We start from the raw sequence: 14,099 nt of genomic DNA on the forward strand, positions 1-14,099 counted from the left end.
AGCAACTTTTAGTTGATTCAGTCGGGACATTTACATCCAGGACTTGACCATTTATGTAAAAAACAATCAAAAATTCAGCAGAAAAGTGCTGTTTGAGTGGAATATGATGAGGATTCTGCTAATCCGCCTTCATACTAATAAACACCTACATGGTCATAAATCTCAGTTAAATCGACACGACACAATACTACATAGGGAGGAGGTTGGGATGGAGAAGGAAGCTGTGGAAGAAAACAGCACAGGCATGAGCGTATTCATCTGAGTAACAGTGTTAAGTCTCAGGCTGTATGGTTTCAACAGGGTGTCACTCGCTACACGGCTGTGAATGAGCCAACTATTGTGAAGTGTGTCGAGAACATCGGATTCCAATCATCCTATGGAGGCGTGACTTCAGTATTTTGCCCGAACAAACGTTACGCTTCATTTTCAGCTCATTGTTTTGGTTTTGGACGAGCCACAACTCTTCACTCTTATCTTGTTGAACACTTTGTCTCCCCGTATGCCCCCAAACCAGTGGATTTTATCATAATGAGATGAGATGACATGAGATGCAGCCATTTCATCTGAATAAATGTTAACGGCTGTTTTTTTACCGCACAATCTCAAAGCGGCAGAAATTCAAACTGAGACATCTATGCTGTACTCTTAAAGCAGACAGGACTCGTCTTCGGTTTGCTCATTATCATTATAAGAATAACAAACAAAATGCTTCAAATTATTTTGTGTATTTGTGCTGTTCCATTACTCTATGTCCCACTGAAGCTTAAAGCAGAAATAGACAACTTTTTTGATTAAACTTGTCATCATGATGCTAAAACTGATTGCACAATCTACCAACAGAAAAACGGCACCATCCGAGCTTATACAGTATTTGGTCCCTATAAGCCTTACTTTCACCATAATGTTCTCTTGTCCACCGGGACGCTGTTTTTTGCTTTTCACACAAAAAGGACAACGTCAACCATCGCATGACCGAAACAAGGAAGACAATAGCTTTCTCCCGACATCAGCTGGAGATGGCAGACGTTGGAACAGATGAACTGACTTATTAATACTACTGGACATTTAACTCCAGGTTATTTGTTCAAATTTGGATTTTTACAGTTGTTTTTCTGCTGTGGACAGTAGCCAGGCTGCTGGCACTGAGTTACACATGATGCTGCAGCGAGTCAACGCTCGAGGCCAGAAAAAGTGAAGTAGGAGCTTCAGTGTACATACTTCTTTCTTCTACCCCGTTATCTCCAAAGTGGTGTTGACAACTTCCTCGGGGAAGTTCTGAGGAAAAGAAACTGAAACCACCTGGAACCGCTAGGGGCACGAAAGTTCTCTGTGGCCACCGTTTCCCTTCCCGTGTCCCTTTTTGTTTAAGTCGCAACATCTACAATGGGATATCTACAGGAGGTTATACTGATTTGCTTTATCAATTTGTGTTCAAACGTTGTGGTAATGCAGCTATAAATGCTTCGGCTGTATGTGGACTGACATCCAGGGCCAGCTGTGTCGAACAGCGAGCGTGTGGTGGCCCGAAGGCCTCTCCTCCTCGGACGCTGATGACTGTACATGGTGTCTCACATGTGACATTCTGAGTCAACACACTGGGGAGCTAATTAATTTAATAGATGTTCTGCCCCGTTTGCCCCTCTCACCTTTGGGCTACTGCCAATCAGCACTGACAGCAGACAGACAGACAGACAGACAGACAGACAGACGTCTTCACCAGCAGAGCCGGCCGGCCCTGTCCAGTCTCATCACACAACGTCCCTGTCCGTCTCTCTCCTGTCTGCCCGCCTGTCTCTGCCCACCCAGTGAATTATCTAGCACTTCCACACAAGCACTGAAGTCAGCTGTGGGAAGACGGAGCTGCTCGGAGGGAATTAGCACAGTGTCTGTCTTCAAACCTCCGTGGACTTGATGGCATATTTGGCCAAGAAGAGAGCTGTGCCATTCTTTAAAAAAAACAAAAGGAAACAGGGTGTGTTAGTCGTCTGTCACATGCTGCTTGGTCATCAGGGAACGTGAGTCCTCTGCTATGTTTCTTCTTTTCTTTTCATGGTGTTGGTGTTGGGGAAAATGAGTTCCATGTTGTTGACTCAAAACGAATCAGAACAAACCAGAACAAGCTCATAAAAGCGCTATATTGAAGAATTACCACCATGAGGTGAACTAAGCATTAAGTTAAAGAAAATGTACATTTAAATTTGACTTCATGGAAAAATCCTATTGTAGTTTCGTGGTGACATCATTTTTTTTTAAAAGCACAGGGCGAGCCGATGTAACTTTGCAACACTCGCACGTTTTGTTGGAGCAGAGTGACAAGTCCGGACAGCTCGGTGCAGTTGCCAGGGTTTCATGGCGTCACAGGGCAGAGATCTCACCTGGCAGCGAGCCCACCTGGCCGTAGGTTTGACACTCTGGGCTTGCCGTCCTTATCGGAGCCACCGGAGATGGTGAGGCCAAGGCTGCTGCCTTCCCTTTTTATCAGGTCCACCGTGGTCACTCCCCTGTACTCTTCTGCTGACACATACAGACAAAGGCACAGATCCACAGTCAGCATTAGCATCTGCTTGACAGCATCGCCCCGTCTGAGAGGCAACGGAGGAATCTCTGTCGTCCTTTCCCTCCTCAATCTCTCACTGAAACGCTCCCTGACACACAGCCGCATACTTCATTTTGTCACTCTCCTGACTTCTCCTTGTCCCTTCAAATCTCTCAGTCTGAGTGAATCTGCGTGATGCCTTCAGACGGAGGAGGAGGGACACGAGTCCTACTGTGGTGTTTCATTCAATACTAATAATAGAAGGAGAGTCAGGGCATGATTACAAACACTATCTGGGGATAGCGGCAGACTCATCAGGTCGTAAAATGACATCCAATTGTATTAGAAAGTGAATGAAAATTACTTGGACAATAACCTCCAATATGGTGGATGTATATGTGGTTATATAGTGTCATCAGAGGACTCATTCTGTCTCGTGGAATGCATTGTGCTGAGCTCTGAAATCACCCTACGTGAAGTCTACCCAGTGTAGTTTAGTACCAATGACAGGTATGCCACACAAGCGCTTTTCCCCCCTTACGTAAGCACTCAAAACAACGCAACATCAAACAAAATACAGGAGACGCACGACCCCGCGTGCACACAGACAAAAAAATCTCAGTCAAATACGGCACAACTCTTCCTCCTGTTGAGGACACAGGTGAATTAGGTGCAGTAGCAGGAATCGGACAACAGATAGAAAACAACATGGCGTGAAGCCAGGTTTGACTGTATCGTACCTGAAAGGCTGCGCCTCCTGGACAAATGTGATTGGTCACTTCCCCCGGACTCCTTGCTTCCCTTCGAGTATGGTCCTTCATCTGAGGAGACAGAGGTGCTGTTGGGAAACTGTACAGGGGAAACTCTGCAGCGGAAGGCTGAATGATCACAACCGTCAATTGCACATCATGACAACTGGCCACACTTTAATGCCTTGAACTGCACCCTGGGTAATGTTGGGCCCCAGGGAGGGAAACATCACTAATCCAACAGCCGCATTCATCCGTCAGGAAGCTGAAACAAAGTAATCAGCCCCAACTCAGAAACCTGGAACTCCACTCTGATTCCACCACCACCCTATAAAAGGGTCAAGGGCTTAAAATAGATCCTCTCCGACTGCAGCAAAGACCCTTGAAAACCATTAATTTAACACAAGAATAAATTTGCCAGAGAGTTTGATGTATGCAACTGCTAAAGCATGGAAATTTTCCTGAAGGAACGGCATGCTGGTTAATGGACTGATAATGGAAAATTATCATTTGCATGTCATTTACAGCAGCTGCTAGCTACAGAAAGCATGTAAATGTTCAATCTGCTCTGCGAGGGAAACACGTTTTCCTTTCTTTCTTTCTTTCTTTTTTTTTTTAACCCACAGTTGTGACCAATTTCTGAAACAGCGCTGGGCAGGCCGCAGATTAGCAGAGCCACTGACTGGCCCTCTGAACCTGAATGCAGCCATTGAAACATGTCAGCAGTCACAGTGATGAGAAAACTGACTGAGCACTTCTCTAATCCTGTCCACTGTGGATTACCTTTTCAGCCGTCCAGCACCGACTGAACGTCATATTACCAACTTAAAGAGGAGCTGTGCCAAGTCCTCTTTTTAAGAGCAGGAGGTGCATGTTAGTGCCTGATACTTCAGGCATGAGGCATGTCTACATGTGATTCTGAAACAATGGGTAGTTGGTTATTGTAGTCTGGCCCATTGATTTGGCCTGACGCAGGCCGCGCTCACAGGCTGCAGCAGCGGCTGTGACACACAGAGGAGAGTCATAGAGGCAAGAGAGGTACTTCAACAACCCATAGCGCCCACTTATTGCAGTTTGCTTCAAAGAATCGTATTCCTTCTCAGAGTCATAACTCAGTCAAATCTGAACATGCAGGTATATACATTTTTAGGTTTAGTGTTAATTACTCCATCAGAGTAAATGTCTGCTCAGGAATCCCTGAAAAAAGATGCTCTTCATAGCTCCAGAAATTGCTTGAGAATTGTTGTGTTTTTAGGTTTTCCGCAGTAAAGTAAAGTAAGCCAGTCTGTACATTCTTGGGTACGTTAGAAATACAAATTACTAATAGTGAATATAGCCTACTTTCTCAATGGTGCCAATTTGCCAAAATGTAAATAAATATATGGTTAAAAAGCTTGTAGTCCACAGTACATTATGCTTCCTCTTTATATCTCTGCAAAAATGGCAACGATTATCTACCAAAGAGAACTGAGACAAAGAATATGTATCTCTTATCTGTTGATATCAATTTTCATAATTGCACGATACATTTAATGCGTATAAAATATATGGGGAGTCTGTCATCCTTTTCGAGGTAACATCTCCATTTGACATGGAAAAATGACATTTTGGTTACTCCAACATGTCTTTCTCTTTCATCTGTTCTGATTCACAAAGACGGAACTGGGGGAGGCGATCGCTGGGAGGAAATTCAATCCACCCCCTTCCCTCTGTCCACATCAAGTCTCCACATGGAAGCCTTCCGACAGCTGAGGGGCATGGATCCTTTGTCAAACCTTCTCTGACCTTAAACCTCTGGGCAATACCCTGGACATGAGGAGTAACGAAGAAAATTCATCCTTCTCGCGCGCACAGCTGCATGAGTCACACTTAACCACGGAAATATCTTCACTGTGCATGTGCATATTTTAGTGATACATACGGTGCATATGCATAACATGGTATTTCACACTAATTTACACACACATCCCTGCACAGACATCCTGTCCAGTAGCTGTGAGGCACAAACGCACATATACAAAGCGAGTGACACATCACAAACACGTTAGGCCGGGCGAAAGCCTCGTACCCACGCGGGCTCCTGAGGGCCCTGACAGTCCAGCAGCTGTCATTGCAGTCAAAAGGCAACGTTAGCTCTGGGTTACGCCATAGCCATCGCGTTGCACGTGACTGAACGCCACTGTGCCATCAAGCCATCCCCCAGCCATCCTCCTCCAGTTTCCAACAGCCATCACTCACCCTGATGACCTGAATGAGGATCAGGATGGAGCTGATAAACAAACAGCCCAATTAATCAGACTATTACAAACGTAGTTATTGGCTCACGGATATGATTTATCAGAGAAGCTGAGTCTAAAGGACTTATTTTTAAATATGTGGTGAAGTAATTAACTTCTGATTTTAATTCAGGGCACTGTGTCCCATCCCTCCCGTATCCAATCAGAATGTAGGTTAAATATGGGGGCAGCACTGACAATGAAAATGAAATCATACTGCTATTCTCGGAAGTAAAACTTTATTTATAAACTGGGCCCCGCCGGACCCAGTTCACATTGCTATATCTGCCCCAAATACACATGGCAGGATGGTATGAAGAGCGGGTGCTCCATTCCATGGGCATTTAAATATCTTGCGACCTATCACTGCCACAATGCATGAGTTAATAAGAATGATTTAACATATTGGCATTGAGTTTAAATGTGATCATCTTGTTGTGGCTGCCTCTTCAGATGAATTCATTTCAGATATAAGCAGATCTTTACAGGTTAGTGAATGATGCAGACGATCACTCAGCCCCTCCTGCCCTAAAATCCCCATACAACACATAAGTTCACACCCTAACTCGATATTGCAAAGATCTGCTCCTCTTACCAGTGCTGTTCTTGGTGTCCCTCCTCAGACCACACAGCATGGCTGTAGTATAGTCCGCGCAGCCGCCCTCGGGAAGTGTCCCTGCTGATCTTCAGTTGTGGACAGAGAACCGAGGTTCCACTTGAGACTACAGTAGGCGACCCCCCAGAGACAGAGTCTCAGCCGCTCAGATGACAGAGAAACACTGTCTTCATTCCGTCATTCCTTTTCTCTCCGGTCCAACATTTGTTTAACCCCTGTCCCTGTTTTCAAAGCCCAGTGAAGTGTGGAGCTCCAGAGGGCAAACTGAGATCCTCAGATGGTCTCTAGCTCCCTTCCCTATTTAAACTTGGTGGCAAAAAGAAGTCAGCAGGAAATAATTCTCCTCAGTCCTTTAAAAAAAAGATGCATCATACTAAACTCTGTCTCTGTAAGAATCCAAGGCAGGGAGAGAAATGGCTTTCAAGTTCTTTCTTTTGCCATCTTGCCGCCGTCCCGTTTTTGAGCTCTTCATACTAACCATTCATCCTTTTTCCAGAGGATTTATCATCCCTTGCTCATACACACATGAGCTCACACAAATAAGACCCTGCTCTCTCTCTCTCACACAGAGCCCGAGTGAGTGTGTTTGCTCGTTCTCTCTCTCTCTCTCTCCCTCAGCCAGAGGGGTTCAGTGAGGCAGGCACACATGATAGTCCCTCCCTCCCCCAGCGTGCACACACACACACACACACACACACACACACACACACACACACACACACACACACACACACACACACACACACACACACACACACACACACACACACACACACACACACACACACACACACACACACACACACACACACACACACACTGAGATTAAGCATGACAAAATTGCACACACCCCACACACTCAACTCTCGGTACAATTAACACCACCTGCACATTCATTGTCAGACTGAGCCTTTCACAGTGTCACATTTTTCTCACACAGAGACTGCACCCGTTCACACACACACACACACACACACACACACACACACACACACACACACACACACACACACACACACACACACACACACACACACACACACACACACACACACACACACACACACACACACACACAGCAACCAAATGAAGATTCCTGTGCAGCTGCCTGTTTGAGAACATGTCTGACAGCTGAAATTCAATCAACGTACTGTGCAGTTGTCGAGCACAGGGCCGTGGGTTCAGATTTTATCCTCATGAGAAAATACAATACATGTAATGCAATTGTTAAAAAGATACATAAATGCATGTCGTGCAAAGCTCGGGGTCTCTTGTTTCCCCCCTCAGGAGGTCGAAATGACCCTCTGCTAATCCGAGGGGCCCCACGAGTCACCTCCAACCAAACACGGAGGATCGGTCAGCGGTCTGCTGACTGACCCATCGCCGCACCTGTCGGACCATTTGTCATGCACACGAGCCTTAACGCCTGCCTCCTCTCTTCCTGACCCCCACTGCCACCAACAACAAATGCATTCCTCCAGCCTCACTGGAAGCCCCTCTGATCCTTCATCTGCATCATCTGTGTGATGGTGAGCAAATGATTCTATCACTGGAACACTGACAGTAGGGGAATTAACACCAGCAACACAAACATTTGTTAAGCAAAAGTTGTATTTTGCGTAAAAGGAAATTATACCCTCGTGCCACTATTACAGACGTGTTAAGTAATTACAAACAAACATTTCCATGTTTCTACCTGCTGTTGCATGAAGCCTAATTAGTCGGCCGTACCAGTGGACACAATGCTCTTTGGTGTAGATAATTTCCTCTGAGACTTTTGTCCTTAATACCCCATTTACACTGTGAGCACGCGTCGTGTTTCAGAGCGAGACTAATTAATTTCCAACAGAAGAAAGAGCATCGGGAGACAGAGCAGCTACCTGGACTGATAAAAACCTCTGGGAACAGGGTGGCAAGTGTTGGGTAATAATACAAAATTGACTGTTCTGCACTTCATCTCGACTGGAAATCCACATTTTTGATGCGGAGGGAGTGATAATGTAATAATTAGATAAGCAACGACAATTTTTTTGCAGTTAGACTGGCATATACACAGAATTCTGGATTTCTTTTTTACAGTATTTGATGATAGTAGTACTTTATTCCAGATTATTCATCTAGATTAAAAAACATTTTTGTTTTGCATGTTATAAAGACAGAGTAGTTATTCTGGAGATGAGGGCCTGAAACAAAAACCTCCTCATCGATCAAACTGACCACACTGCCACCCTATGGTGATATATGAAAAGCAAAATGACTAATTCAGTCGTCAGACAGCAAATATCAGCGTGTGTCAACAAAAAAAGCAGCCAGAGGACACAGATGTGTCACTCATATTTTAGTATCCATTTTTAAGGAAATATTTTAGTCAAAGATGAGAGATGCTCTATGAACAGGCAAATATATAATATGACATAATATGAATATAACAAATATACATACATAAACGTATTTTTAAAATATTATTACAACTGTCTTTTAATATATTGACAATCTTAAAATGTTTACACAGTAGCCTTCACTTATAGGAGTTATAGTTTACATTTTCAATAATAATAATTATTGTATCTTCCAAGGTTTTCATATCTTTCTTCACAATATTAAAGACATCAGCTGAGTTTTTTCCCAAGAACACCACATGCATTTCCAGTAGGTTTTACCTTACCTCTCCCTCTGATGACGCCCAGGCGACATCTGAGAGAAAAGGAGAAAATCCTCCTCTTTCCTCCTGAGGACCGGCCGCCTTTCCTCAGGGAATCTGTCTGAGGGAAAGCAAAGGAGAGCTGCTTGGGAGTGAGGCGTCCCTTTCCAAACACCACCTTTGCTGACATGTTCATTTTATGATCAGTGGATTCTGTCCTCTCCTTGACACTCTCACCATCGCTCAGACATCGCAGTCTCTGCCTTTCCTGCTGTTCCCGTGTTTCTCCTCCCTCTCTGGAGAACTTCCAGTCCTCTCAGGTGAACCCACTCCAGAGACAGATTTATATTCTGATCCAACAATGTGCCTCCTTTTTCCCCCCGACCAGCATTGGAAACATCACTCTTCCACATCCAAACAGTCACAAGCTTACTGGCTAAACAAATGTTATATTTTTGCATCTCTGGCCATGTCAGGTTATACATGAACAGATGGCAGAGGGCTCAGGGCTGCGGGGCACAGCTTGCCTGCCAGAATGCAATGGAAACTTTCTCTGCGGGGAGTCGGCTTCGAACATCGCAGAGCAATGTACATTCAGAGCTGCCCATTTCAAACGGCTGGCTTCCGATAATATTTCTTTTAAGTTATTGATATAACAACTTAAGCAATTAGACGAGCATGTCAGCCGAGGGTTTGTCTGAGCACGTCGATACATGTTGCCAAACCGACTTGCTGTATTTGTCCAAAACCAGTGAGGCGACTGAGCTGGCATCGTCAATGTTCAGGATTTACTCTTTTTTTTAACCTTGTACGTGTAGAGCGAGAGACTAAGATCCAGGACATCCAGTGGGTATAAGTGGACATAAGGTGATAAATATATTTAATTGATAGTTTTATAATTTAGGCATTTGGCAGATTTTACAATATTTTCGTAACTGCGACAATAATTCAGGAAAAATAAAGACCCTCCCAGAATAAATCAAATTTCCTAACTGAACAGAGAAGCTGAGAATCAGGGTACAGAGTGTTTTCTGCTGAGGAGAGTTGTTTTGTATACATGAAGTTCTGATTAACTGATCAGTTTTTCCCCTGTAGTGACTTGGAGCTGTTCCTGTAGGCAACAAAACAGTTGCCTGGTGTTGTGGAACGACTTTTTCACATTTGCGTTGTTCTGATCTGGCAAAACCCTAACTCGATTTATTTGTCCAAGAGAGCTGGAGTATTGAGTTAGGGTGTAGTTATAGCAAAATGCCGCAGAAACTGTAAAGGCAAGTTTCTCTTTCGAAAGTGTCCCTGGATCACATCTTGAAGGCAAAACAGTGTTTCCACAAAGTTATGAGGGCACTTCCATTTATAATATGGGTCAATACTCTTCTTTGGGCATCTTGCCCCTTTTGTTCATTTCCAGCATCCAGTCATCTGGAACGAGGTGGGGAATTTTATATTCGTCCCTGAAGCAAGATTCACTCTATAACTTCCCCCCAATGTTCCAAATTCCAGTTTTACGATTTCAAGTTTGTGCCCAAAAGGACCAAATCCCTCCCCCATCAGATATGAGACTCTAAATAAAAAAAGTGTAGTGATGATCATTCACATCCATTAGACTAGTAAAATCTTCAGACGTGGAAATGTCATATTTTACACCAATTTTTCCTTTAAAAATCCTGCTGAAAAAGAATTTAGTGCAGAAAAAAAATACAAGCCAGTTTCCATTTTTAAACATTTATTGTGAATAACCAGTTTATTCGTTCTCCTCACTCCTGAGCCTGGCGTTAGGGTTGGTGACCTTGATGGCCAGCTGAGCTGCCCTCTCCACGATCAGTTTCCTGTTCTTGGAGGAGACGTTGTGGGCGATCTCAGCACAGTGAGTCCTACAGAGGCAAAGAAATGGGGCCAATCAGTTACTGACAAATAACCAAATAGAATTTTGAGTCAGAACTTTTGGCTGTGGTTGTGTTGAGGGTTCGAGTCCACAAGAACACCAGAAATAAAGCTTTGCTTCTAATACAATAAAGCCGTAAAGAAGATTTACTAAAAAGTCATACTGTAATTATCATACTGCTCACGTGTTACAGCAGCTTTTTTTCTTAATTGGTCCAATCTTATAATTTACTCTACCGCTGGACAGCAATGTTAATATAAAGACACATCACTCCTGTGTTGCAGAAAGAACAAGAATGTTTTTCCTCTACGTTAATTTTAATGAACAAACAATTGAGCCAAAACTGCAGTTTTTCCTGCACCGGACAAACACAGTCATGTTTAAAGGTTAATAGTTTCTAAAACGTGCTAGTGAAGGAAGGTCATGATCTAAAGCCTGACGAGGCTGGAGAAGTAACGAAAGCAGTGGTAAATACAGAGACTTGTGATTCGCTGTCCCTATAAATGTGACTGAAACTACAGAAATATGAATTCTCGTCCTGAGCAGAGCTGCGGTGTATTGGTTTTAAAAAGTAAGAGTAAAAAGAAGAATCTACCACAGAATGTTAAACTTTACCAATTGTCCAGAGGATCAATTTGGAGGTGGAGAAAAACAGAATTTCAACACTAAGCATGTTCTCTGAAATATTGATTCATCTGTGATCAGTGCAAAGGTTTGTAAAAATCATTAGCACCAAGAATGGTAAGATTGATTCAGAGATCACTTGTTCTTAAAACGCTTAGTAAACTGATTTTTTGCTTTGGTCTTGCTTTTCCTCAACTTGGGTTGATTAGAATCTTAAGAAACATCTCACTGACTGAAATGGCATTTCATTGATTTGTGTACTCCATAATAACTGTCTCCTGAAATTGTCAAAAGTATCAGTTGAAAAAATCAGGTGGGGTAAAAATGTGAGTGAACAGGGTTTTAAACACTATCTTCTAAAGAAGTGCTTGACTATCCAAATGTACTACTGCAAAAGTTTAAAAATTATACATTTTAAATCAAATATTTGAACCCTGCCCTTGCACTGCAGGGCGATCTTTATCACCTAATCTGGGAATGAGTTTTTTTAGCATGCAGTTAAATGTAATCAATACTATGAACAGCAGATCACTTCAATCTCTGCTCTGACATTTGCTGAACAATAGTGTCACCATTTTGTTGGTCAGTCAGTCAAACTCTGGTCGTAAATGGGATCAATATGACGACAGAATGGTTGTGATGAGTGCATTAAATAGGGCTGTGATTTGATCTGTGGTCAAAGTAGCTGCTAACTGCTCGCCTGAACTTTGCTCCACTGCTGCTCATAAGTTGACTTCTTGGTTTTAAAAACCTGGAGCTAACTAAACTTCAATCCCTTCAGGTGAGGTGAGCAACGCTACATCCAAGGTTTTTTCTGGTGCGCATAAAGAGCAAGAGGTTATTTAGAGAGTTTCCTGGACAAACGATGTCCAAAAGTAATTTGTGCAACAGATTGAGTCCGTCACTACAGCCCCGAGGATCATTATGCATTGCTTGGTAAACCTTAAAATGTTCACAACTCCAAAGTAATTGAAAAAAAGCCCTTTGTGCTTAATGACTGGAGGGTTATTATTTCAATCTCAGTGCTTAACTGTCACAAACCTCACTAATGCTTTGACTTGAGAGCTCCATAAAAGCAGCGATATTTATTGTGTTAGCTGATATTTATTAACATCAGATCCTAAGTTGACTTCTGGAACAGTAACATGAGTAACAATCTGTCATTCAGCAGTCATTTCACTCACTTTGCCCTTAGGGTATACAAACATGTGGTGGCTCTTATTTTTTGGTTTAGTTTTCAATAGATCTGTGAAAGACTTCCGTCATCACTTCAACAGAAATACTGGAGGTAAAAGGATTTCTTTCCTGGTTCTCAAGACACAAAAATGAATATTTGGAAAGCTCAATCTGTCGAAAAAGTTTGGAAATGCAATCTCTTTGCTCCATTTAATGGTTAATCAATCCAGTCAAAATAATTAACACTACTGCTGAAAATTGAGCATTCTTTTCAATGTTCCTTTAATTTTTTGAACAGCTTTAACCAAACTACATCGAGCTTTAAGTGAAATGACAACTCTCAGCAGGCCTCTCAAGACAAAACCAAAGAATGTGCACATGCACAACTTACTTGTTGCTCATCATCAGGACCTCGAGCTCCTTGATATTGTGCACCAGGAACTTCTTGAAGCCGGAGGGCAGCATGTACTTGGTCTTCTTGTTGCTACCATAACCGATGTTGGGCATCAACATCTGACCCTTGAACCGCCTGCGGACCCTGTTGTCAATACCTCTGGGCTTACGCCAGTTTTTCTGCAGGTGATGTGAAAAAGACAGATGAATTGCTTGCAGGTCAACCCTAGAAAGCCGACGACGTATTCCAACCCTGCTGAGCATCCAGAATGTTATATTAACTTACCGCAATCTTGACATATCTATCAGACTGATGGCGAATGAACTTCTTGGTTCGCTTCTTGACGATCTTGGGCTTTGTGAGGGGCCTGAGGGCTACCATGGTGACTGGGAAGGGAAAACAAAAGTAACAGAAATTAGGGTTAAAACCAACTTGGCATGTTTTGTCAGCTTCAATGTTACAACTGTAACACGACGTGCACTAACGTTTAGCAAACTAATAACTCGCCATATTTAAACAAGGTGTGGGGGATGTTGCCCCCAATTCATTGCATTGTTTGTGGACTTCAGCTCTCACTAAGTGTCCGACTATTGAATCAATCAAATGTCCCTCCATTTTTCTGAGGCGTGAGCCTCAAGGTAAACGTGATGGGCTAAGTCGGCTAGCTATGAGCTACCGTGCACTCAATGTTTAGTTAGGTAGCTAGCCACCATGACACCTCCTCCAGCAGCAACAGCTTCGGCAGTTCAATCCGAGCAATTCACATTAAACTATTCACGTGTCACCCACGTTGGCAACTGGTACTTGTTATTTAACAACGCTCATCATTGATCGACAGCTCCATTTCACGGGGCAGAGCGAGGAGCCGCCGCGTTAGCATCGGCACCTCGCTCCAGAGCCACACGTTAGATACACGTACACAAACTGACAAAAAGGTAAATATTATCCAACACGTGTGGAGTTTTCGTTTATGATTGCTGACCCACATCTAGATGTTCGAATAATGTTTTAAATCGTGCGGATTATCGTAGATTGTCTCGACTCACCCGCCGATGTAAATCCAAAAGGGACCTCGGCGACGGCGGAAGGAAAGAAAAGGACTTCCGCGAGTGTCGCAAGGGCTTATGGGTAGAGGAGTTCTTCTACAACGTAAGGAAGTTTATCAGGACTACAAGCTCCTTTACAGCGTCTGTGCTCCACTGGAT

The 14,099-nt window shown here is 43.3% G+C and overlaps 2 protein-coding genes across 5 annotated transcripts in view; both read right to left on the minus strand.

The window, feature by feature from the left end:
- Positions 1-9,448, minus strand: part of LOC118317457 (glutamate receptor-interacting protein 2-like) — a 30,230-nt gene extending 20,782 nt beyond the window's left edge. Inside the window, exons 1-3 of one of the 4 annotated variants that reach the window (XM_047330960.1) lie at positions 8,843-9,445; positions 3,277-3,357; positions 2,376-2,511 (exon numbers count right to left, since the gene is read on the minus strand). In XM_047330960.1, coding sequence (XP_047186916.1) covers positions 2,376-2,511; positions 3,277-3,357; positions 8,843-9,014 — 389 coding nt within the window. In that variant the 5' untranslated portion in view covers positions 9,015-9,445. Of the gene's footprint in view, positions 1-2,375; positions 2,512-3,276; positions 3,358-6,156; positions 6,765-8,842 lie in introns of those variants that run through there. The other 3 variants (XM_035646163.2, XM_047330961.1, XM_047330962.1) reach the window with 3 other exon arrangements.
- A 1,076-nt stretch (positions 9,449-10,524) lies between these two features.
- rpl32 (ribosomal protein L32) lies at positions 10,525-14,092 on the minus strand. Its single transcript, XM_035646169.1, has 4 exons — positions 13,941-14,092; positions 13,180-13,280; positions 12,892-13,073; positions 10,525-10,689 (listed from the first exon to the last, which is right to left on the minus strand). The coding sequence occupies exons 2-4, from the start codon at positions 13,273-13,275 to the stop codon at positions 10,560-10,562; spliced, it is 408 nt and encodes a 135-aa protein (XP_035502062.1). The 5' UTR covers positions 13,276-13,280; positions 13,941-14,092; the 3' UTR covers positions 10,525-10,559.
- Positions 14,093-14,099: the final 7 nt, after the last annotated feature.

The sequence above is a fragment of the Scophthalmus maximus genome, chromosome 3 (assembly GCF_022379125.1).
Source record: "Scophthalmus maximus strain ysfricsl-2021 chromosome 3, ASM2237912v1, whole genome shotgun sequence".
Classification (NCBI taxonomy): domain Eukaryota; kingdom Metazoa; phylum Chordata; class Actinopteri; order Pleuronectiformes; family Scophthalmidae; genus Scophthalmus; species Scophthalmus maximus.